The sequence below is a fragment of the Microtus oregoni genome, unplaced genomic scaffold (genome assembly GCF_018167655.1).
Source record: "Microtus oregoni isolate MIOR12 unplaced genomic scaffold, Mior012 000009F_ref0000495, whole genome shotgun sequence".
NCBI classification, from domain to species: Eukaryota; Metazoa; Chordata; class Mammalia; order Rodentia; family Cricetidae; genus Microtus; species Microtus oregoni.
Window position 1 is genome coordinate 13,443,555 of NW_024543068.1, and position 26,363 is coordinate 13,469,917.

The window sequence follows — 26,363 nt, forward strand, 5'->3', positions numbered from 1 at the left end:
CAACTCACATGCACATAAAATACATATAGCGCTATCTGTCTGCCCAATGGAGAGGTCCAGGGAGATGGCCTGCCAACCTGAGTTCAACCCCCACAGCCCGCATGGTTGAAGGACAGAGCTGATTCCACAAGTTAGTTTCTGACCTACACACACACACACACACAATGCAATGAAAAAATGCACTTGTAAATAAACGTGTGCTAACAGTTGTGAGAATGTCTTCATTTTTGCTGCTCAGCAAAGGTCTACTTAGGTCATGTGAACTAGAAGTGATTCGGGTTACTTTCCAAAATTTGTTTATATGAGTGCCCCTTTATTCATAAGCCAGTTAGAACAGAATTCCTTAGGGGACTTTTACCATGTGGATACACGCACACAAACACATATTCCAAAAGATACAAAGCTTTTATTTTAAAATTCTAGTCACTAGAGGAGGGGCCGATGAGTTGGCTCAGTGGGTAAAAGCACTGAATATACAATCCTGACAACAGAGGCCATCACTGGAATCCATGATAGGAGAGAACGGACTCGCAAATGCTGTCCTCTGACCACACACAGACACACACACACCACACACACAATTAAATTTATGAGTTCATTAAAGAGAATCTAATGCCCTCTATTTCTTACAAAACGAGAGAAATGAGCATCTAAAATAATCTTCTGGAGGCTGTGGACCGATTTTGAAGTTAAACAATCTCCATAGTAATTTAGTTCTAATAAGTTTCTTTTCCTGTCGTTATTACCTTTTTCCAGTCTCAAGTTTAGGGCATAACTCTTAGATGTTTACCTGTTAGCCTGAATGGGACAAAAATCACAAAGCTTCAAGTGACCTTGAATAGAAAAATAAAAATTTCTGCTTGTTTCTTTGCTAGTTTAGTCAACATGAATGAGAAGCATTTTCAGAAATGTTATTTGGAAAATTGTTTAAAGACTCTCTCTACTCCATTGGGATGGCAAAATAATCACATTTTGTGTTTTCGTTTTGTGTGTGCGTGCATGTGTGTGTGATGTCTTTTGCTCTTCAGTTCTTTGAGGGGCCCACCACCCAGCTCCCAAATAAATCACAGCAGAGACTTAATCTTAGTTATGAGTGCTCTGCCTTAGCTTGGCTTGTTTCTTGCCAGCTTTTCTTATCTTAAACTATCCCATCCACCTTTTCCCTCTGGGCTTTTACCTCTTTCTTACTTCTGTGTATCTTACTTTCCTTCTTACTCTATGGCTGGCCCCTGATGTCCTCCTCTCCTTGTTCTCTTGCTCTTTTTTTTTCCCCAGATTTCCCCTCCTGTTTATTTTCTCTGCCTGCCAGCCCCGCCTATCCTTGCTCCTGCCTCGCCATTGGCCATTCTGCTCTTTATTAGACCATCAGGTGCTTTAGACAGGCACAGTAACACAGCTTCATAGAGTTAAACAAATGCAGCATAAACAAAAGTCACACACCTTAAAATAACATTCCCCAACATGTGTGTGAGAGTGTGGCATACGCACACATGTAAATTCAGGTACACAAGCCTATGCATGCTCACGGACAAGCCTAGGCTAGCTGGTGACCTCCTCCATCACTCTTCACATATTCCTTTGAAGCACCGTCTCTCTTTGAACCTGACACTTTCTTTTTCTTGGCTAGGCCAGAAGCTAGCAAGCCGGTGATCCTCCTGTCCCTTGGGTTACAAGAGCGGGCAGGGTGCGTGGACTGTTATGTGAGTCCTCAGATCTGAACTCTGGCCATTGTGATTGCTTAGAAAGCACCATATACCTGCTGAGCCATCTCTCCAGCCTCACTAGGCCAAGTTTATTCTGTAGAGAGAGTGATAGCCCACTGGGATTATCAATCCAACATAGAAAGCATAAGATGAAAAGATTTCTTTTTCATTCGTTGCTATGCTCATGGCTAAAACGCATTTAATGAAGGGTGGGTTGATAAAATAAAAGCACGCAGAGCTATTTACTATATGATGGCCAGGGGCATAGCTCACTGATAGAGCACTAACCCATGGCGACTGTGGCCCAGAGTTTGAGCTGCAGTTCCTTCCCCCAGAAAGGTGTATTAGTACCTGTGTGTGCACATACCTCTTTTTCTTCCTCCCTCCCTCTCTCTCCCTCTGTGTGTGTGGGGGGGAGGGCACGGAACATGTGCACATGAGGAAGTCAGAAGTTAATATCGAGTCAGATTTCTCTTCCCACTGTAGGTTTCCAGGATTTAGGTCTTCGGACATGCACCCAAACATTTTTTACCTACTGAGCCATCTTGCCAGTCTAGCAAAGGTTTTCTGACATGAGAGTTTTCAGAAATGAAAACACATTAAAACGTACATGCTTTCACGCCTAGAGTGCACAGAAATGTAGAATTACCTTTAAACAAAGCAGACAGGATCTAATGAGTAACCAAACAGGAGCCTTTGAATAATTTGCCTTATCTAATTTGCCTTATCGCTGTACCTTCAAGTATAAGGACATTCCTAAGGAATGGTAAATAATACATTAAACAAAACAAAACAAAACAAAACAAAAAAACAACACCAAGAAACCACAATATCTAATCTTTAATACTTTATATTAAAAAATACAGTCTGTTTTTTTTTAGAATTTAACCTATAACAAGTTCTTTTGTTTTTTTTTGTTTGTTTGTTTTTGTTTTTTGGTTTTTCGAGACAGGGTTTCTCTGTGGTTTTGGAGCCTGTCCTGAAACTAGCTCTTGTAGACCAGGCTGGTCTCGAACTCACAGAGATCCGCCTGCCTCTGCCTCCCGAGTGCTGGGATTAAAGGCGTGCGCCACCACCGCCCGGCAGTATAACAAGTTCTTAGGACAAGGGCAGACAGTGGTCAGATTAGTTGCCAAAATATCACAAGAATGCTGTCTTCTGCAGCCTCTTGAGTTGTTGCTACAGCCCACACTGTTCTCAGTGCACAGGCTTCCAGGCTCCTGCTAGGATGACCTACCAAGCTCTTCCTGCAGGGTTCAACCTCTTTCCTAGTCTAAATTCCAAAGTCCTTCTGTTAGTTATTCAGCCAGCTGGCGTGGCCTTCTCTGCAGTGCCCAGAGGTGCGGAGTAGGGACTGGAAGAAAGGAAAGTACAACAGACATCTTCCCACAGGTTCAGCAGGGAACCAGGATGAGAACAAAGTCATAACTAGCATGACCTAGGGTGCAGGGCCGTGAGGATATGGTTTCTAAGGCGGACACCAGAAAGGTGTGTATTCCAGCCGTCCATGGAACCCACAGCTGGGCAGGAACAGTGTTTTACTCCCCTTCGTTGTTTGCTTTCCGTTATAAAGTCATAAGGAGACAATTTCACCCCTTTCTCAAGAGATAAGCGGGAAGCAAAGGCAGCTGTTAATACCTTGCAGCCCATTGTCCTATTCTTATCTCGTCCACAGGTCCCTAGGATCTCCTGGCATTCCAGAGCAAAGCTCAACATCCCCTAAAGAATGGGAATCTGCCGGGCGGTGGTGGCACACGCTTTTAATCCCAGCACTCGGGAGGCAGAGGCAGGTGGATCTCTGTGAGTTCGAGGCCAGCCTGGTCTACAAGAGCTAGTTGCAGGACAGGAATCAAAAGCTACGGAGAAACCCTGTCTCAAAAATAAAATTAAAAAAAAAAAAAAGAATGGGAACCTGTGTAAATTATTACTCCGGTCTGAGCACTCTACTGGCTGGGATAGAGCAGTTCATTTCTGGGCAGGCAAAAACACAGTGTCAGCAGGTTAGGGCTGACTGTCACACCCCTATTATATATATTAGGGTTCAACATATTTGTAATACTAAACCAGGCCCATTATGTTTGAAGTAGAGCACGCCACTCATGCAAACAATAAGTTGTACAAAAGAGAATATAAGGTAGCCTGTTATAGAATATTATTTTAACTGGACAAAGATGTATTAATTTGAATATGCTGTGGAATAACCCTTCTGTACATATATTTTGTATGAATATATGTTGCTATGATTGGTTTAATAAACAAACTGATTGGCTAATAGCAGAACAAGATAAAGTTAGGAGGGAAAGCCGAATTTATAGGGGCCGTATTATGCAGGCCCATATTTCTACACTGTATGGCAGTCAGAATTCTGAGCAACCTGGGAAGGTGCAATTTGCACCTGCCACACAGAAGGTGTCACCTAGCCCTTTGATAGTGAGACAAATTGACACCAGCCAAAGCAAGGGGTCAGGAGAGGCTAATGGTGTTCTGTTCCTTCTATTGTAATTTGGGAGGATGCCTGGGAAAGAGGTATTAATTCAGTCTACCAGTCTATGAGACAGAGCAGGCATAGATAGGAAGACGTGACAAAATGGGCATAGAAAGGTGTGGGCGTGGCAGTAGTCATTCTCCCGGTTACCTAGGAAACAGAATGCTAATGAATTTCCCCCTCAGTTTATGTTTTGGTATAAAAGCTGTTTGGAGAATGAACACAGGTGTATTTTCAGGATGTGAACTCAGGATTTCATGAGGGATCCCTGAAAACTCCCTCCCAATAAAGTCATGTGAGTTGTGTCTCCATTATTCCCACACCTCCACGCTGGTTCAAGAAATAATTTATGTTGGGGCTGGACCTTGACATGAACTGAGAATGAAGGAAGGAGGAAGGGTGGAGTAAACGTTTGTAAACCATCCTCCTCTTAAGTTGCAAGTCTGCCTAGCTGATGAGAAAATGAAAAATTCTACTAATGGTGCTGGCAGAACTGGACAATCAACATGTGGAAGAATGAAAATAGATCCATATTTATCTTTATGCACAAAACTCAACTTTAAATAAAGCAAAGACCTCAATATAAAACCAACCACACTGAACCTCACAGAAGAAAAAGTTAGAAGTACATTTGAATGCATTGGTGCATTCAAACACAGCCTCAGTGGCACAGACATTGAGAGAAACAATTAATAAATGAGATCGCCTGAAACGGAGAAGCTTCTTCCAATAAAAATATATGGTACAAGCCTAAACCAAAACTCTCAACAAATGAACCCAAAATAACTGAAAGACACTTAAAAATATGCTCAAGCATAACGTCCTTGGCCATTAGAGAAATGCAAATCAAAACTCTGAGATTCCATCTTATCGCTGTAAGAATGACCAGAATTAAAAACACTGCTGACAATTTATGCTGAAGAGAATGTTGGGTAAGGAAAACACTCCTCCACTGCTGGTGGAAGTGCAAACTGGCACAGCCGTTTTGGATCCTAGTATGGGGATTTCTCAGAAAATTAGGCAACAATTTACCTTAAAACTCAGCAATACCAGTTTTGGGCCTATACAAAAAAGATGCTCAACCATACCATAAGGACACATGCTCAACTATGTTCAAAGCAGAATCTGAAAACAAACCCAAAGTGCACCTCTTCTACACATATGATAAATGAGAAACATCACCCTTTACAATAGCCATAAATACCATAAAATATCTTGGAGTAACTCTAACCAAACAAGTGGAAAAACCTTTAGGACAAGAACTTTAAATCTTTGAAGAAAATGAAGACATCAGAAAATGGAAAGATCTCCTATTCTTTTGTGAAGGTAGAACCAACAAGCAAAAAAATGACAATCTTACTGAAATCAATCTACAGATTCAATGCAAATGCCCATTAAAATTTTAGCATAATCCTTCACAGACCTCAAAAGAACAATCCTCAACTTCATAAGGAAAACAAAAACTCAGGTTAGCCTAAACAATCCTAAAATCCTGTACAATGAAGAACTTCTGAATGCATCACAATCTCTGACTTCAAACTTCACCACAGAGCCTCAGGACTGAAAACAGCTTGAATGCGGATATGAGGATCAAAGGGACTGATTATCAATCAATCCGTCTGGGATATGAACCCACATGCCTATAAACAGCAGGTTTTTGACAAAGAAGCAAAAATTGTGAAATGGAAAAAGAAGCACATTTAACCTGCTTGTTTATTTTTAATTGTCCTGAAGCTGCAGGTCTCTGAGGCTACCTTTTCTCCAAACCTGCCTTTCAGCTCCCTACTGAAGCCAGGCCACACAGCGGGAGGGAGGGGGCAGGACGCAGGCTCCCTCCTTCTGCCAGCCTGCCATCACAAGCTCTGGCGAGGGTAGCCACGCCGATTTTAAACTATCTTTTTTTATTTTAACTTGTAATCATAAAATTAGGAGAATTCCTGAATCCTCTCCTCTGCTCTATTGGCCGGCTCTGGGCTGCTGACTGTGTGGTCAAATTTGTTCTCTGAAGTTACTCAGCCTCCTGCTAGCTCCCCCCACCCCCCCACCCCCGGAGGTAAGTTAGATTCAGCCAACTCCTGAACCTGTGCCTCAATCTCGGCGGTAACCTGGGCGATTCTTGGGCCAAATGCCGTATTTCCTTCACTTTTTCTACCCGTTTAGCAAGCGACAAAAGTTGTATCTCTGCGTCTATCATGCTTACAGATTCTAACTATCTCTGCCTTTGTTTCTATTCCACTTTAACATCCTTCAGCTATCAACATATATATATATATATATATATTAATACTATTTCCTTATCCCATATATATATAACTTATTGTTGTTCTTAATTCTGCGGGTTAGACGGTAGAGACGTTACGCGAGGAAGAAGACACAGACACGCGGCGGTCCCACGTGGGTGCACTTTAATGGGAAAGGGATAACAAACAGGTAGGGGGCGTGCAGACACGGTAGGAAAGGTGGGGAGGAAAAAGGGGCGAACTCGTGACGGCCCTTGCTTTTAACGGGGAATGCAAAGGCTTCTGGGAAATGTGTTCCGCGCTTGCATGAGCTGGAGTCCAGAGGGATACTGGGAGTTGTGGTCTCGCAAGAGAACAACACTTATTATTCACAAATTTTTTACTCCCAATTTAATTTCTCCACTTCTCTATACTTCTTGAAATTCTCTCCTCTGTTTTTGAGCACTCATTACTCACATACCCACCTGTGGTGCGGTTTTTTCTCCTGGGTTCCTCACATTTTCCTCTGTATGTCTGGTCACTTCTCCGGCTTTTTGGGGGGATTCACCGATCAGCCCATGTCTGGGCGCCATTATGTTGGGGTCCCGTGCCAGTTTGGCCCCTAAATTATTTCTCCGGACCAGAGGGGAAGTGTGGGATTAAAGACACAACTCACATGCCTTTCGGGAGAGAGATTCTCAGTGATCCCTCGTGCAATCCTGAGTTCACATCATGAAAATTCCTCTGCGTTTATTCTTCAAACAGCCTTATATACCAAAACATAAACTGAGGAGGAAATTAATAAGCATCCTGTTTCCTAGGTAACCAGGCTGTGGTCATGTCTACACATCTGCCTATGCCTGCTCTGTCAAGTCTATCTTCCTGCTTTGTGTGCCAGCTCTGTCAAGTAGGCCTGAATTAGCTTCTCTATCCCAGGCATCTTCCAAACGACAAAGAAAGAACAGAACAACATTTGCATATCCTGACTCTTTGTTAGGGAGGTGACTCTCTCCTGTGCGGCAGGTGCAAGCTATGGCCTGGAAGTCTGGCCGCTATTCAATGTAGAAATATGGGCCTACAGTGAGTAACTGTGATGTGGTAGGGACCATTTTCTTTGTTTTTATCCTGGAGAGGGTTATTGTGCTCCTAATACGGGGCTCAGTGTCTTTGGCATCAAACTCACAGATACTGTCTCTTCCAGTACATGTGTACAGTGCTGCACAGCCCTGATGTTGAGGGAAGTCAGGAATAATCCCCTTGGACTGGCAGTGAAACTTCCCCACATCTGACTTAGAACCTCAGAGTGGGACAGAAAGAGTTTCCTTAACTGTCCCGTGGGCAGAGGCTCTGGTCTCATCTTCTCAAAGGATTCTTCTGATTTGTATAATAAAAAAGGCAATGCTCTGGCAAACCTTCTACCCTGTTGCTCATAGCTGGAGCATCAGATGACTATTCTCTCACTGTGACAAACAAGTCACTGCCTTAGTAGGGCTGCTGTGATGAAACACCCGACCAAAGCAACCTGGGGAGGAGAGAGGGCTTACTCTGCTTACACATCCATCATCGAAGGAAGTCAGGACAGGAACTCAAACAGGGCAGGAACCTGGAGGCAGAAGCTGATGCAGGGACCATGGAGAGGTGCTGGCTCAACCTGCTTTCTTATAGAACCCAGGGGTTGCACCACCTGCAATGGGCTGGGCCCTCCCCTCTGGGTACTAAGAAAATGCCCTACAGCTGGATCTAATGGGGCATTCTCAGTTGTGGTTCCCTCCTTCCAGATGACTCCAGCTTGTGTCAGGTTGACATGAAACTAGCCGGGGCAGTCACTGTCTTTAAAACTGAACGACGAGCCAAAGCATTAACTGAAGAGGGAAATGAATGCTGTGTGTGGCTTTCATTCCTCTAATTCCAGCTCTCGGGAGGCAAAAACTGGACAATCTCTGTCAGTTTGAGGCCAGCTTCCTCTACATAGCAAGTTCCAGGCCAGCCAGAGCCACATAAAGAGGTCCTGTCTCAAAAATAATAATAATAATAATAACAAAAACAAAAAACAATACAATGAAGCAAAACAACCACCACCAAAATCCTAAACTTAGGAGAAAGCATACATTTTAATAAGGGGTTGCTTTTTAAAAACTTTATTCATTGTATCACATGCATCTGAATCTTTCACAAGCATATGTTATGTTAGCAAAATACTGCATTGACTAAAAACTTATTCAGTAAAGTGACCTATAAACCATGAATGCCCCAAACATGAATTTAATGTTACCCGTCAGAAAACTGGTTCACATGAAGTTACTGAACATCAAAGTGTGACCTTGAACCTACCACGTCCACTAACAGACAAACGCACTACAATCTAGAGGAAGCTCTGCTCTGGGTACTCTCCAGGTGTCTGCCAAAGAAGGCCAGAATCTGCTTCCACGTATCTATCTGGGCTCTGGAGTGAGCCCTGACCTCCCCTCCCCAGTGAACAGCTCTGTTCACTATTTTGTGCAGAGAAGCTGGGCACATGGGGAAGTAAGGAGGCTCAATGTAATGGCCAGCACCAGGGTAGGAGATTACCTGCGGCCTCTCCTTTCCGCGAGCCTGCAGCCGTTGCAAGGCTATCTGAGCGTACAGCTCGCTCCTCCAGCAATGATCGTCCTGCCCAGCGATGAAGAGGATGGGTCCCTTGGCCTGCTCTATCGGGATCATACTGGGGTTCTCACAGCCGCCCACAGGATCGTTCCGAATATCCACAATGTCCAGAATGCCAGAGAAAGCCACCTTCACTCTCCTCAGGTCATGGCCCAGCGGTGGAATCACGGTCTGTTGGTAGAGTATGTGTCTGTTTCCACTGAATGCAGAGCCATTGATGGAAACTGTGGCTGAGACATTCTTCAAGAATGAAGCCATGGTGAGGCAAATATCAGCTCCCAGAGAAAGACCCAGAAGCCCAATGTCTGGGCCCTTTACCTAGGGAAAAAAGAAGAAGATGTAAGAGTCAGAAATGTATCTAGTTAAGTATGATGAAAATGTCTAGGATCTCAGCACTGTAAGTGGAGGCAGGAGGATCAGGAGTCTGAAGTCAGTCAGCTACATAGGGAGTTCAAGACCTGAGGGGATGACTTGGAGGGTAGAGGTGCTTGCTGCCAAATCTGATGGCCCAAGTTCAAATCCTGGGACTCCAAAGTGGAAGAAGAGAACTGATTCTTCCAAGTGATCCTCGTTCTACCTATGTGCTGTGGAACATGCACACCCTCAAAATGTTACTGAAAAAAAACTTACCAAGCACCCTAAAATGCAACTAGAAAGGCTGGAGAGATGGCTCAGTGGTCAAGAGTACTGGATTTTCTTCCAGAAGATTTTGGTCTGATTCCTAGCACCCACATGGCAGCTAACAACCATCTCTGACTCCAGTTCCAGGGGATCCATTGCCCTCTCCCAGACTCTGTGATCACCACACGCATGTGGTGACAGACACAAATGCAGGCAATACACCCACACACAAAAAATAAAAACAAAGTTTTCACTGCACCTGGAAAGGCTGCCAGCTCCACTCAACATCAGCTCACAGGGAACTTCTTTTTCTTTTTAAAATACTATTCCTTTTTAAGATGGATTTTTGTTATATGTCTAGGCTGTTAAAGTCTCAATCCTCCTGCCTCGGTCTCCTGAGGGCTAGGAATACAGTAGGTGCCACCATGAGGGCACAAGGGTCTTTCTAAATATTGAATATCTGCTGAACCCAAGGCAGACAAGCCTACACAGTCACGTTGAAGAATTGGCTATAAATCCTGAGACATGGGAGCCTGTCAGGTTCAAAACCTCATTCACAGTGAGCCTGAACCAAGCCTTTATTTGGCTGTGTATTGCATCATGGATGAAGCGATGATGCTCTGGCCCAAGATTTGAATCTTTTGTCCAACTAATACTGGAAAATAATTAATTTCATGAACTTCAAAGTCCAACTAGAAGTTCATAACCTCTGAAAAAGGTGGCCAAGTTGGGACTAAATTTGAGAGGAAAATGAAAGGTTATAACAATGAGAAGCCTAATCTTCATGACAAGAGGGATTTTACTATTATGAAATGAAATTTCCCATGATTCTTATGAAGAATTCCACACCAGGAAGCTATGTGACGGAGAAAGGGGAAATACTAGATGCTCAAAGTCAAGGAAGTCTCCAAAAGACACTTGGACCATGAACAAAGAGCAGAGAGAGTCTTCCGCACCCCTGAAGCAGGCGACCACCTCTGCAGATATTCCCAGGGAGCCTGGCTAAATAGAGGGCGCGAGGAGAACCTTGGGGTGTTGGAGCATGTAGCACACTGCTTCCTCGAAGTAGTCCACTTCCACGATGGTGAATTCCTTAGGGAGATCTTCAAAGTCATAAAAAGCCAGAGCCAGTGTAGCAAATCCATGGCTAGCCATAAGGCTGGCTCGGTATTCCAACAGGCCCCCGCCAACACCGTAGACATCGATAATCCCTGGAAAGGGTCCTTCTCCTACAGAGGGGGAAACGACATGGCAAAATCATTGCACAGTGCAGAGAATGTGTTTCTCTTTTGAAAAACCTCTCTAAATTGTTTTTAGTTGGTTTCTGTGGATCCATTAAAACAGATCCCCGTGTCACTACTACAACACACACAAGAGCTTAGAGTTAGAAAAATCTAAGTAGTTTCATGGATGACTTCATCCTCTTATGGATTCCAAACTGTGGCCCAAGAACCACAAGATAGTTATGAGTGTGGCCCAACACAAAATCATAAATTTCCAAGGAACACTGAAAGGTGTGGTTTGTGTGTGTGTGTCTCTGTGTGTGTGTGTGTGTTTTGTTTGTAAAGCAATTGCACAGTTCTAGAGGATTAATGCTATAAATAACACCATTCCAGAGGCTGATTCTGTGATAAGCTATTTGCACACTTGTACAAATCGGGTGTTGTTGGAGTGGAAAGTGGTAAGCCTTTGGGTAAAGAATATGTATTGGAAGGAAGACTGGCAAGGTTTAGACTGTCCACTCCTAGAGCTCTGTTGGAGGGCTGCAGAGAACCGAAAGTAGGGGCCTGAGAGATGGCACAGTGGTTGTGAGAACTCCCAGTGCCTGCAGAGTAAGAGGACTGGAGTTCATTTCCCAGGGCCCAGGACTGGGGATCTGACGCCCTCTTCTGACCACCCATGAGCATAGCACACACAAAGCATACACACCAGTGTAATGTCCTGTGGCTTGAGAGAGAGAGAGAGAGAGAGAGAGAGAGAGAGAGAGAGAGAGAGCGCTGATTTTTGGAAGGAAGGCACTGAAGTTTGAAGTGTAATCTGCGATCTGCTGTGGAACTGGAGAAGAAGAAGTGACTGAGTGGATCAAGGACAAGAGAGAGAAAGGTAATGTAGCAGTCTCCATCCTTGTTTATTATTTTTCCTAACCATGCTGCCTGAGGAGATCTGTGGGGTAGTGAACTGTACCAAATCCGGCCCCGCTGGAGACACAGGCCTGGCGCTCGCGCCCCTCTACACCGGACTCACCCACCTGGAGGCAGGAAGAGCGTGGCGCGCACACGGCCCTCGCGCACGGGCACGCGCCGCACCCCGGGAGCCATGAAGTGACGCTCGTGCACCGCCCGCGCCAGCAGCCGCCCGCCGTCGGGCTCGTGGCCGTCCAGCACCTCCAGCTCCACCACGAAGGGCGTCTGCACGTCGCGCTTGATCAGACGCCAGAAAGGTCGGTCGGGCTCCATGGCCCAGAGCAGCCCCATGGGCTCGAGCCCCGCGAAGCTGCCGCCCAGCGCGGGCGCGCGCGTCAGGTCCAGCTCGCCGTGGGGGTCGGCGCGGTAGCGCGCGTGGGCGCAGAAGAGCGCGCCTTTCTCGTCGCGCAGGGCGGCGCGCAGCGTGACGGGCTGCTCGGGGGCCAGGCCGCGCACCGAGATGCTCAGCGGCTCGTCCCAGCAGCTGCGGCCCGCGGGCACCAGGCTCAGTGTCGCCGCCATGGGGAGCTTGGAGCTGAGCAGGAGGCTTGAGTCTGGAGCCGACCTGGTCGGTCTCTAGGACCCAGACAAGGGAGGGGGCAGGAACAAAGATCTGTCAGCAGTTTGGGTCACCACAGGGAGGCCAAAGGATTCTGCTTTTCCCCACTCCCACGTGGTGTAGTGGTCATGACATCAAGTGAATGAATCAAGACAAAGTCCCATCCTTCCGTGGACTCAGCAGCGTTCTAAAATATAAAACAAAACCAACAGCGAAAACTTTGTAATAAATTATAACTTTATACCATTTCAGTCTTCAGATACTGAGCTTGCAAAAGTCCTCCGTGGATACTCCAGCCCCAGGAGAGAAAGTATGGAAACTGAGAAAGGCAGCCGTATCAGTTAGGGTTCTCTAAATGAGCAGAACTGAAGGGATGGACACACACGAGAGCGCGGACAGACAGACACACGGGGGATGTATTAGAGTGACTTACGGGCTGTGTTCTAAGTAGTCCAGCAGTGGCTGTCTCCCATGGAAAGGATCTGGTAGTTGTTCAGTCCACAAGACTGGATGTCTCAGCTGTCCCAGTCTGGTGCCGGAGTCTCGGGGAAGCTCTAGAGAGTGGCCATTTCAGTCCACGGTAGAATCCCGAAGTTGGTTCTAACTCCAGGGAAGGAGTGGCTCAGGGACAGGATAGATAAACTTGCCAGTGAGAGTGAGGACAAGCAGCCAAAAAGCAAAGCTCCCTGTTCCCATGTCCTTTTATGTGGGCTGCCACCAGAAGTTGTGGCCCAGGTTTAGGGTGAGTCTTCTAACCCCAAAAGATCTGGATTCAGGATGCATCTCCCAAGTCAAATAATCCAATCAAGAAAAATCCCTCAGGGGCTGGAGAGATGGCTCAGTGGTTAAGAGCATTGCCTGCTCTTCCAAAGGTCCTGAGTTCAATTCCCAGCAACCACATGGTGGCTCACAACCATCTGTAATGAGGTCTGGTGCCCTCTTCTGGCCTGCAGGCATACAGACAGAACATTGTATACATAATAACTAACTAACTAAATAAATAAATAAATATTTTTAAAAAAAAAAAAGAAAGAAAAATCCCTCACAGGTGTGCCCAGTTGCTTGGGGTTTTGTTGATTCCAGATACAGTCACCTTGACAGCCAAGATTAGCCCAACAGCTGCTTTCTCTCTCCTTGCCCCGGGTGCCCAGTTACAAGGGCATACAAATGACTCTGGTTCAGGAGGGAGACGCCACTGAGGTGATTGCCTGGGCCCCCCTTTGCTAAGGGATACTATTAAGGGTGACTTGGGAGATCTAGAGACCAAGCAGGTGTCCAGGGAGCCATAGGAAGTTCTCTGAGGTCAAGTTGGCTTCTTCCAAAGTCCAGTGACCTGATAAAATGGCACAGCTTAATATTCAGATGGTTGGGGGTGGAGAGATGGCTCGGTGGTTAAGAGCTCTGCCTGCTTTTCCAAAGGTCCTGAGTTCAATTCCCAGTAACCATGTGATGGCTTACAACCAGGTGTAATGAGATTTGGTGCCCTCTTCTGGCCTGCAGGGATACATGCAGGCAGAACACTGTATACATAATCAATAAATAAATATTTAAAATATTCAGATGGTTGATGAGTGAGTTGTGGAGCGATCTGGCTTGGGTTTAGGACATCCCACTAGATACCTAGTAAGATGTTCGAATTGAAACATTCTGAAGCAAAAGTGCAAAGGTAAGCCCCTGGCTGCCCACCGAGGCAACGTCCATGTGGGGAATGTACTGGGAGTGAAACGAATGTCTGTCTAGGTAGCATCAGTGAAGTGTTAGAGGGAAATGATGGGAACCATTGTTTCTCACAAGTCTCTGTGCTGGGCACTCACAGAGCAAACCAAGTGTAGAAATGGTTCTCTGCATTGAGAGTCCATCAAGCTGAACTGAATTGTTTCTTAAGAAACGGGAGAGATGGCCACCAGAGTCCCTAAAGGGGAAGCAGGTGGCATCCAATGAAATCGTGTGCTTTCTCCTTACCCGGTTAATCCTATTATCTTCATGGTAAGTAATCTAAAGGTAAGCATTCCAGTACTTTTTCTTCTGTCCCCCTGACTCTACCTAAGAAAAGACCTGTAAAAACAACAAATCCTGTTCTCATTCTTTAGTTTTGCTTTTCCTAGACTACCTATGAAAACCCACCTCTTCTACCCAGCCAACGGGAAGGAACACAGTAAAGAATGAAGGGTGCCCTGGTTCTAGAGAGTAAAGTCTTTCAATTGATATAAGCTGTTCTGTGGCAAAAAGGCTACTATCGGAGTGATTCTGATTGCTCTTATAAATGCACTATGTTATGCTACCCCTCGCGTGTTTATGGGGGGTCATATGTGTGAGTGTCCGTACGTGTGTTCACTTGTGTGTGCAGAGGCCAGAGGTTGGTGTCGCTGTTTCTTAGAGTGCTCCACTTTACCGTGACAGGTCCCCTCACTGAACCTGAGGTCTGGCCAGCTTCCTCTGGGACCGCCTGCTTTTGCCTCTGGGGTTCTGGGATTGCAGGTGGGCTGACAGCTCACTGGGCCCTCCATGAGTGCAAGGCATCCGAGTTCCAGTCCTTATGCTCTCACTACAGGGTATGATCCGGCCCTGTCAACCATTTTTTAACTCAAGACCGTTAACTTTTCTGTGACTCTGAGATAACTCTACCGTATTCAGATTTTCTGGTAAGCCAATGGAGAGTAAAGAGGAGCGGCTAGAGAAGGGCCCAGGCCTTGTCCTGCTTCATAACTCTGTAGCATGAACGACACAGAAGAGCTCAGCACGGCTCCTTTTTAGCAGCCAGTGGATTACACTTCGATAAATGCTTTCCTCTCAAAGAGACTCACCGTCAGTTCTCTGTCAATGGTAATCCCGGGTGTGGATCTTTGTCCTGCGGTGTGGAAGACCTTAGCATCGTGGGAAGTCTGATCAGAGTCAGAGAGATCTCTACCATGTGTGCAAGATTTGAGAGGCTGAGCCGGGCGATGGTGGCGCACGCCTTTAATCCCAGCACTCGGGAGGCAGAGGCAGGCGGATCTCTGTGAGTTCGAGACCAGCCTGGTCTACAGAGCTAGTTCCAGGAGAGGCTCCAAAGCCACAGAGAAACCCTGTCTCGAAAAAACAAACAAACAAACAAAAAAAAGGATTTGAGAGGCTGAAAAATATTGTCAAAATAAAAAGGTGACAAGAACAGGAAAATACAATACTCTCTAAGGGTGATGGCCGCACCCTAGAGGACCCTTAAACTTGTAGGATTAGTGTAATGCTTCCTCCTCTGTACCCTCAAAGACAGCTCTTTAAAAGATGGGGATTTCTAGATCCAAGCCACTGGACATACAGTAGGGGTACATTTATTATTTGAGTCTTTTTCTTTGAGGCTCTGTTAATCTCAACAGTGAGAATAAGACCATTACCACAATTTTAGTCAAATTTGAAGCAGACTTGATTTTTTTTTTTTTATTGGATTGCACCTAAGAGCTGGCCAGTGATTGCCTCCTAAGTCGGGTTAAAGAGAACAGCCTCGAATCCATTTCTTGGGCCCTTTTTAAGGAGTAAAATCACGAGCAGTTTTACAGAAGAGAGACAATGAGGCAATCAGAAAATACAGAAAAATCTTTTTATAACTATGTGGTCACCATGTGGTTAGGGAGGGTAATAAAAATCAAGTCAAGGTCATGGGATGGGCAAGGCCAGGTTCCAGGAAAGAGGGCAACTCAACTCTTGCAGTAAATAGAAACTTATTTTTAATACAGCATAATGGCTCCTGCCTTCAAAATGGAGTCAGGCAGGTCCTCAACTCCTCATCAAAAAGGAGTTAGGCAGGTCCCTCAGCTCCCCATCAAAATGGAGTCAGGCAGGTCCCTCAGCTCCCCATCAAAATGGAGTCAGGCAGGTCCCTCAGGTCCTCATCAAAATGGAGTCAGGCAGGTCCTTAGCTCCTCATCCTCATTTTTGTTGCTTCTTTTCTTTTTTTAGTTTTGTTTTTTCTACAGTGAAACAGTGTTTCTCTGTGTAGTACAGGACATCCAGGAACTCAACCTGTAGACCAGGCTGGCCTTGAACTCATAGAGGACTGCCTGCTTCGGCCTCCTGAGTGGCCACCACAGCCAGGTTTCTTGGTTTTTTTTTTTTCTTTGTGGTTTTGGAGCTTGAACCTATGGCCTCAAGCATGCTAGCTAGGCAAGGCTCAACCACTGAGTTATCCAACCCTCACACTTATTCTTTAAGGGAGATACATGAATCAGGTTTGCCTGCCTGTGACAAACCACCTGAGTTACACAGTTTAGTAATATAGCCAAGTGGTGATGGTGCACATCTTAAATCCCAGCACTTGGGAGGCAGAGGAAGGCGGATCTCTGTGAGTTAGAGGCCAGCCTAGTCTACAGAGCTAGTTCCAGGACAGGCTCCAAAGCTACACAGAGAAACCCTGTCTCAAAAACCCAAACATAAAATAAAAAAACATTAAACACAATAGCAAGGTTGCTTCTGTGAAGGACAATTAATCAAAATAGGAATTTTAAAACAAAACAACAACCCACTGGCAGTCTGGGTACAAAAGTCTTGTCATTATCCTAACGGGACCCCTCTGACTCTCTTTCCAGAACCTTGATCTTTAAGTCACCTAGTTGAGAGCTTGCCAAGACCTTTGTCCCTGTTTCGGCCGTTACACAGGTTAAGAGAGTAAATGTTACACGGACCATTGATTACTTATGCAATTTTATTGGGTAGCCAATAAACATTGCTACACAGCCTGACCACAAATCTGTATTATAATCAGAACAAAGCACTGACATAAAAATGTTCTATTCGCTGGATTATCTATCTTGTCTATGTGTCTCCATGTCTACAAAATCCTATAATCTAAGGTCATAAAAATACCCATATTCATCAAGCACAGAAACAGAGCGTCTAATCTGTAATATCACGTTCAAGGGCTTGGAGTGTGGATCAACAGTAGAACCCAAGCTAGCAAGTACAAAGCTCTGGGTTCTGTCCCGGGGACTACAAATTAGGAGTGAACATAATGAATGTCTTTGAAACTATTCATGGAGCAGCCTGATTCCATCGTAGATGTAAAAAGACACTTTGCTAAAAGGCCAAAATATGCTGTTTCTGTTTGCTACACAATTCAAGTTTGAGGCACTGGGACTCTACCCTGAGGAGATAAGGAGTTCTGACCAGGAACCTTGACACATTCTGCCAAGATGATCTACTGAATAATCAAATAGGCTATGCGCTTCTGTAAAATTTGCTTGCAAAATCTTTGTTACAAAATCCCCAGTTTATTCTTGTTCCCTGTGATTTCTGAGTATTTAATGTTTTCCTTAAAAGTTGAAATGTTGTAGAACACTTCAAAGTAAAATTCAAAGAGCCCATCCACACCCTCACCATAGTTCTAGGAATACACAGGGCTTTGTGAGTTTCTCAACAGCTGCCTGTCCCTTGCCATGATCCACGTCTTGATATTCAACATGTCCGCTCCCGCTACCCGTGATGCCCTAATGCAACTTCTCCCCTTTCTCTTGCAGTAGTGAAAAGGAATGCTGGGAGAAACGTCACACAGTAGCAAGTGTCCGCATGAATAAAAGTCTGAGAGATTCTACAAAGCATAATGTTTGCTTTGGCAACCAAGCAGGACTGAAATGTGGATTCATGTATGAATACATTCCACGACAAGATCAGGTTCTTAGGGGAAATGGAGAGATAAATTATATGAGATGATTTGAAACAATTATTCTTACCCACACAGGCTAATAGCAAAGGAAGGGTCAGGGGTCAAGGAGAGTCAAATGGAAAGTTGCTTGACAGGTATTCTTAACAAGTTATTATTGTTGGTCATAGTAGCGTTTATTCTGGAATTATTCTATCTGCATTTACAAAGGCCTCAAAGTTCTATCCAACTCTTAGGCTAGTATCAGGCTGTTGTGTGTGAGAGTCCTTTCTTTGTGACCCCCAATTCTGTATAAACATACATTTTGTTTTGCTAGAATTAACAAATGCAACTCTACCTGGGTTCGGAGCATTTCCACATTCCCCTGTTGATCGAGCTCTTTCTATGAAAACACCAGTGATCAACCATGTGGTTGTTTGTCAGGGTTTGACCGCCTCTTGTGTGCAGGATGGACCTCTCTGGTTCACTCTGTTCTCAGATCAGGTGAGATGACCAGTGACTGACGGTAAATGTAAAAACCTATACAGCTTCATTAGGAGCAAAAAGCTTTAGGAATGGTTCTGCAGCCAAATTTATCTGTATCAATTTGCAAGCAGTGGTCAATTGGATATAGCTTCTTTTCTTTTTTCTCATTTTGAGATAGGGTTTCTTTGTGTAGCTCTGACTGTCCTGTAACTTGCACTGCCTCCTGAGTGCTTGAATTAAAGGCATGCACCACCACTGTCTAGTTGATCTGGATCTCTTTGTAAATTCAACTTTGTTCTTTAGGTAATGCCATCTCGGGTGGTTTGAATGAGGTCTTCCCCATAGGCTTCTATGTATTTGCACTCTTGTTCCCTGTTGGTGGCGCTGTTTGGGGGCGGACTGGTGTGTAACCTTGCTGGAAGAATTATGTCACTGCGTGGTCCTTGAGGTTTCAAACCTTGTACCACTTCTAAGGTCTTTCTGCTTCATGCCCGTGGTTCAAGATGTGAGGTTTCAGCATTCAGTTCCTGCCACTATGCCTGTCTCTTGCCGCCACAGTGGACCCTTCCTCTTCTGGCACTATAAGCCCACACAACCCATTCCTTCCGTAAGAAGCCTTGGTTGTGCCCTTTTTGTCCAGCAATAGAAAGTAACTGCTACAACTTCTAAAGCTGGACCAGTGTTATTTTCTGTGTTCACAGGCTTTTAGTATACGTGAACAGAGCCAAGAAGACCACACCAAATCTGCCGTGCATCACACATTTTACTTGAGAACCCAGTGTGAAGGCTACAAACCAAGTAAAACGACCAGGAATGGGGTGAGTTCGGCTCTGCTCTTATCTACGCAGCTGACAGTTTCCCGGATTCAGTTTGGGCTGTCATCAACAGCACAACGTCCCCTTATCTCCCAAGAACTGATGTGGAGGCTGTTTAGCTCCCGCTGTCCCATCAGGCCTGTGAATGTGCTATGGAGAAATGGCAACAGCAAGTGCATCTGAGGTGTTGTCAGTGCTGCCCACTAGATGGCAGAGTAAAGGATTCCGTGGGTCCGTGGAGTTACCTGCAGCAGCTAGTGACCAACATGTGAACAAAAGATAACAATATAGGCAGAAAAGAGTAAAAGGGAGTGTCTCTGTGATGTGGGTCATGTGATACCAGCTCCTCATCCCATTGGTGATTTAATTGTCTCTGTTTATGACATCAGAGAGCTTCTCCTCCTCCTCCTCCTCCTCCTCCTCCTCCTCCTCCTCCTCCTCTCTTCTTCTTCTTCTTCTTCTTCTTCTTCTTCTTCTTCTTCTTCATTTTTCGTCCTTTCTGTATAGTCCTGGCTGTCCTGGAACTCCCTGTGTAATCCAGGCTGACCTCAAACTCAGAGGCCATCCTGCCTCCGCCTACGGAGTGGTGAGATTAAAGGCATGCGCCACCAGCGCAGGCCTCCAGGACGTTTCTTAACCTACAGCTGTGAGACTTTTCCTCCAAGCTCTGCTCCCGGTTTCTAACTCTGGCTTATGATGCTTTAGGAAGGAGCAATCCCTTCTGTTAGCTCTTGTCAGAGAAGAAAAGATTGGAGGAACCCAGGATAACTTAGGAGGGATTAGCCTACAGGTGGGCAATTAAAACCCTCAGAGAGAGTGGATAGAAACGGCACTGGAACAAGACGGCTCAGGAAATGTGCCAAACCTGATGGCCTGAGTCCCATCCCTGAAACCCGTGTGGTAGAGAGACCCAACACACACAAGTTGTCTGACCTTCACGGGCGTGTACTGTAGTACACATTCTAAGTGGTTTTAATAATAAAAACCCGGAGTCAGATATTTGGGGTAAAAGCTGAAAGATTAGAGAAGCAGAGCAGCAGCCCCTGGTTCTTACCTCTATGAAATCCTCAGACCGAATGGGTGATCCTGTCTCTACAAGTCCTCAGACTGAACGCCCTCTCTATGAAACCTCAGACTGAATGCCCTGAGCTCCGGTTTCCTCCCCCTTATATTCCTCTTTCTGCCCAGCCATATCACTTCCTGTCTCCACTTTCCTAGTGCTGGGATTAAAGGTGTGAGCCCCCACTGCTTGGCTCTGTTTCTCTTTTAGACCAGATCAATTTTGTCTAGCCCAGGGTGGCCTTGATTGAACTCACAGAGATCCCTCTGCCTCTGTCTCCCAGTGCTAGGATTAAAGGTGTGTGCCACTATCACCAGGCCTCTGATCTTCAGGCAAGCTTTATTTGTTAGATCTCAAACAAAATATCACCCCAATGCACCATGGCATGGAATAGTTCCTTTAGAATGGAACTGTATCATTTTATATTGCAAATAACTTGGTTTTTGTTTTGTTGGTTTTTTTGTTGTTTTTTTTTTGTTGTTGTTGTTTTTAGTTTATAGGGGCTCAGTTACCTTGAGTTTCAGTAGAGAGTTTGAATCTTTAAACAATGATACTTCTGTTAAGATTGTGAGGACTTTTGAAGTTGGAGCAACTGGACTTGCGTCATGAGACAGCCCTGAGTATGGGTGGGGGGCCAAACGTTATGCTTTAATGCGAATGGTCCTCTATAGACTCCTGTGTTTGAAAACTCGGTACCCAGCTGTTGGAAGAGGAGGTTGTAGAATCTCTGGGAAGAGGAGCCTGCCGAAAAGAAGTAGACCACTGGGGTGGAGTGGGTAGGCTCATCGCCCACCTCCTTCCAGCCTAAGTTGTTCATGTCCTGATGCATGAGGTGCGAGCAAGCTGCACCATGGGTTCTGCTGCTGTGTTTTCTGCACACTTGTAGAAAATGCACTGGGAGACTGCACCCTCCTATACCGCAGTCCCAAATAAATCCCTTTTAAAGTTGCTTCTGCAACTTTGGTCACAGCAATGAAGAGGAGAACTAATAAGTCTATCCACTGTCAAACTCCTGAGCCCAATGAGACTTGTGGAGGCCACAATCTCTTAGTCACATTTCGTTTTTTTTTCACATAAAAAAATAAATAAAATGTATCTTGTACTCTTTTGCCCTTAATTTTTTAAAAAAGATTTATTTATTTATTATGTATACAGGGTTCTCTCTGCATATATACAAACAGACCAGAAGAGGGCACCAGATCTCTTTACAGATGGCTGTGAATGGTTGCTGGGAATTGAACTCAGGACCTCTGGAAGAACAGCCAGTGCTCTCAACCACTGAGTCATCTCTCCAGTCCCCCCTTAATGTTTTAATCTTCTAATTTCTTGTTAAGTCCTGACTTAATGAACCCAGAGCCATTCTAGTTACTTCCCTAGTTCCCTAGAAACCTTAAAACATTACCCAAATGTCATTATTGGTGACCAAGTTCTCCTCTAAAGTTAACCCGTGCTTCCTCAGAGGAAGAGAGGTGTGTCGAACACAAACCTTAAACAGGCACTCTCTACGGACCTGTTTCTTTTTCTTAGTCCTACCATTGAACTCAAGATCCTCAAGAGTGTTTGAGTGTATTATGAAATACTGTAACATCGTGGAACTTAGACTTCTGTATCAACTCACAGTGTCTTTGCTAATATGAAATATAGTGATAAATATTTGCTAGAGATACCTATGGCCACAAGCAAAGCTGCAGGTGTTTGGACCCTTAAACCTATGTGATGCCAGCCAGACTGCAATTCCAGCCTAGGAAGGCGGAGACGAGGGATCCCAGGAGCAAGTTGCCTAGGGAGAGCCCTACTGATGAACACTGGGTTTGATTGAGAGGCCGTACCTCAAAGAATAAGGTAGAAGACCAATAAAAGATTCCTGGCACTGTCCTTAGACTTTCATAGACACGGCCGGGCGGTGGTGCACGCCTTTAATCCCAGCACTTGGGAGGCAGAGGCAGGTGAACCTCTGTGAGTTCGAGGCCAGCCTGGTCTACAGAGCGAGTTCCAGGAGAGCGAGGACTAAACAGTGAAACTCTGACTTGAAAAACAAAAACAAAACAACAACAAAAAGAATATCCCAAGGTGCACAAGGTGGACAGCACTCTGCTGGACAACGATGCCGAAACAACTGGACACTGGACGCCTGTGTCCTGTTCTCCCTCGGCCCTGTCTGGAGTGTGTGTGGCTGTCCTCTTGGCTTTCTTTACTGTGTCGGCATTTACAGACAGACTTTAAACACTTTCTTTCTTTCGCCTACATTGTGAATTTCAAATCATTATATTGGACGTGCTGTCTTGGGATTTGAATGTTTCCTCCAATGCTGCTTTGGAGACTCCTTCTTCTTAGAGCTTCCTTAGACTGCTGGAAATCCACCTCCCTTTGTTCCACCCCATTGCTGGTGGACACTTGGGCCGCTTCTGGTAAACAACCATAATCACATCTCCATCTCCCTTAGATTAGATTAGAAGTCTGATCACTTCCTGGACAACCGAACACTCTGCCGTCCTCTGGAAGTGCCTTTCTCCCAGGCCTGACAACAAATGGGACGGTTGGGTCTCTGCTTCTTTGTCACTCTCCATGCTCTGATGTACTCTGAAGTTTTATCACATAATTCCTTGATCACTAAAGAGGCTAATGAGTACTGGCCCCCTCCACTGGTTACTAGCTCTTCATATATGAATACCCAAAAATCTTATGAGATTTCCTAGTGGGAATGTCTCCTACCGTAACTGCTTATCAACACAAACCTAAACATACGGTGAGAATGGGGAGAAAAGGTGCCAACTGAGAAACATATGTGTGTTTTATTCTGTATGTTTGGAGTGGGGGCAGGCAGGTACCACAGCACTGTGGGGAGGCCAGAGGGCTCAAGGGATCAGACATCTCGACTTTGACAGGAGCGACGTCACCGCAGGGGATTTTCAGCACTGTCTGTCTGTGCTACGGGGTTGTCACAGCCTGTCCACTTCAGATCCTTCCTCCTCCTCATCCTCAATCCTGACTTGCCCAGAAGATGGAGGCTTCTAGAAATTTGCATAGTCATGACCTTGTGTCTAAATGACCCTGAAATTCATAATGATGTTTTTATTCCAGGCCTGTAGACTTGAGCATCCAGTGTCTTCCCAGGAATCTGATACTGGATATAAAATTGCCCTTCTATGTCTCTCCCTTTACACAGCCTCATCCCATCTTAGAGGAGGACACTGCCATTCAGAGAGGTTAGCATAAATGGAAGGTATGATTTTCCACACAGCCACTGTCTGCTTGGGTGCAAAGACATTTTCCTGCTAATCCTGCTGTTGGCTCACTTCCCAGAGCTTTGTGTAGAAGTTACCCAGTTGAGAGCCCGCCATCAACTTTACCCTACTTCTAACTCACCCGGACCGGACCGCTGGGGACAGTAACTCTGTCAGGTGCTGAGCTGGTGACTTTTTTCACTGATGGAAGGTTAGGAAATCACGAGGACGTCTGGCCAGGTCAAGCATCTGTTTATATGAACGGAGTGGAACGTTGGCTTACTCTAGTTCTGGGCTCACTACCAACACCCCCTCTCCCAGCAAACATTCCGCTCTAAGCACTCAGAAACTCCTATAAACATTAGTTTGCATTTGTGTGGACATGACTTTGGGTAAACACCCAGGATTGCGCTTGCTGATCAGGCGGTGGCAGTGACAATCCCACTTCTGGAAAGGTTGTACCCAAATGCCTTCCCACCAGCAAGGACAGTTTATAGTGCTCATGGCTGTTGGTGTTTGTTGTCTGTGTTTTACATTTCCGCTATTCGCATAGCTGCATAGCCTGTTTTAATTTGTAAATCGTTGATCATATGATGCTCAGCATTTTTCATATGCTCATCTGCCATCTCTATGACCTTATTTGTGAGGCATCTGCCTACACCTGTACCCAATTTCTAATCAGACTCTCTTTTCTGTTGAGTTTTAAGAGTTAATTATCTGTTATAGATTATGTCTTTAGTTACATATCTTGCTGTTGTTTTCAGCCTGTGGCTGTTCTCCCTCTCTCCATCTCTTCCTTCCTTTTCCTCTCCTTTCTCTCCCTTCTCTTTTAAATTTTTTGCTACTGACCAGGTGTGTTATCACAGGTGCCTTCAATCCCAGCACTTGGAGGTAGAGGCAAGCAGATCTCTGTGAGTTCAAGGCCAGGCCTGGTCTACAAAGTAAATTTCAGAATAGGCAGGACTATGAAGTGAGACTCTGCCTCTTAAGAATTTTGTTACTTTTCATAAACATTAACCAGTGAAATTAAACAAATAATTGTAAAACATATGAGACCTTGAAGAACAATAATATGATTGGCATGTGGTGTTAGGGTATGGTACCCATCTCTGAATGATGCGCTCCATTCTCATCACACTCAGAAGTAAGAACCATCTTCAAATGTGTACTCATTAGGGGCTTTCAATTTGGGGGTGGCTGGGGGGATGGAATGGCTGGAGGGATGGGGTACCTGGAGAGATGTGGTGGCTGAGGGGATGGGGTGACTAGGGGGATGGGGTGGCTCGAGGGGTGGGGTAGCTGGGGGGATGGGGTGGCTGGGGGATGGGGTACCTGGAGGGATGGTTCAGTGGTTAAGAGCACATGCTGCTCTTGCGGAAGACTGGAGTTTAGTTTTCAGAGCCCGTTAGATGGCTGACAACCACCTGTAAGCCCATCTCCATGGGACAAATCTGATGCCCTCTTCTTGCCTCCACAAGCACACACACACACACACACACACACACACACACACACACACCTCATGCAAAAATTTTAAAATAAATTCCTAACCCCTTAATTATCTTTATAGTTTTATTGTGCCTGACCCTTGACTTTTTTTTTTTTTGCCAATGGTTAAAATTTACAGAGAGAAGACTCCCCCTTAACTTAACCAGTTTACATTTACAGGAATTTGAATTTTATGAATATGTCTAATTTAAAAAATAATAGCAGCAAGGGGCTGGAGAGATGACTCCACAACTAAGAGCACTTGTTGCTCTTGCAGAAGACCTGGGTTTGGTTCCCAGAATCCACATGTTGGCTCATAGCCATCTATTAACTCCAGCCCCAGGGGATCCAATGTCCTCTTCTGACCCACCAAGGGCACCAGGTACACAAATGGTGCACATACATACGTACAAAACACTCGTGCACACAAAAGTAAATAAATCTTAAAAAATAAAAGGTACCATTTCTATATGATATAATCTATACAACGTAATTTATTTTTCTGTACAATTCAATATTTGGGAGATAGCCCTGAAGCTCCTCACGACCAATATTAGCTAGTTTTCAGCATTTTTTATTATTCAGGAAGAAACTCTGCCTAATACTAGTCATTTCCCATTCACCCAAAATTCTCTCTGTATCCAGACGCAGAAAACCATTTATTTGCTTTTTATCTATACTTGTTTTTTTCTGTATATTTATTATAAAAGCAATAATATAATATATAATCTTTTGTATCTGGCTTCTGTGACTTACATAGGTGCCGGGGATCTATATCCTTCCCAGCCCCTGGATATGCAACTACTCCTTTTGTGGTATTGAAGGAAGACAGGGTCTCACTGCTTGTGTAGCTATGACTGACCTGGAGTGTACTATGTATTTGGGTTGACCTGTCGTTTAGCTATTATGAATACTTGTTTGTAAGCTTTTGTATGTCCATATGCTCTCGATTCTCTTGCGTTTATATTAGGACTGGAATAGCTGGGTGGTGTAACAAAGCTAAATTTAACCTTGGAGAACGACACTAGATCCCACTGACAGCAAGTGCAGATTCTTTGTCTTTTCATTGTTTCCCTGTAAGAATTCTATTATTCTTTTAATTCTTTTATTTTATGGGGGCTAGGATAATGACTCAGTGGCTAAAAGCATGGGTCTCCTCTTCCAGATGATCTGGGTTCAATTTCCAGCACCGATAAACATCTGTAACTCCAGTTCCATTGGACCCAATGCCCTCTTCTGGCTTCTGTGGGCACTGCACACTTGGTGCAT

At 45.0% G+C, this 26,363-nt stretch overlaps 1 protein-coding gene across 1 annotated transcript; it reads right to left on the reverse strand.

Moving 5' to 3' along the window:
* Positions 1-8,527: 8,527 nt before the first annotated feature.
* On the reverse strand, positions 8,528-13,163 carry LOC121452324 (peroxisomal succinyl-coenzyme A thioesterase). The gene is made up of 4 exons (XM_041658398.1): positions 12,847-13,163; positions 11,920-12,600; positions 10,698-10,900; positions 8,528-9,368 (listed from the first exon to the last, which is right to left on the reverse strand). Exons 2-4 carry the CDS (start codon positions 12,374-12,376, stop codon positions 8,763-8,765), a joined length of 1,266 nt encoding a protein of 421 aa, XP_041514332.1. The 5' UTR covers positions 12,377-12,600; positions 12,847-13,163; the 3' UTR covers positions 8,528-8,762.
* Positions 13,164-26,363: the final 13,200 nt, after the last annotated feature.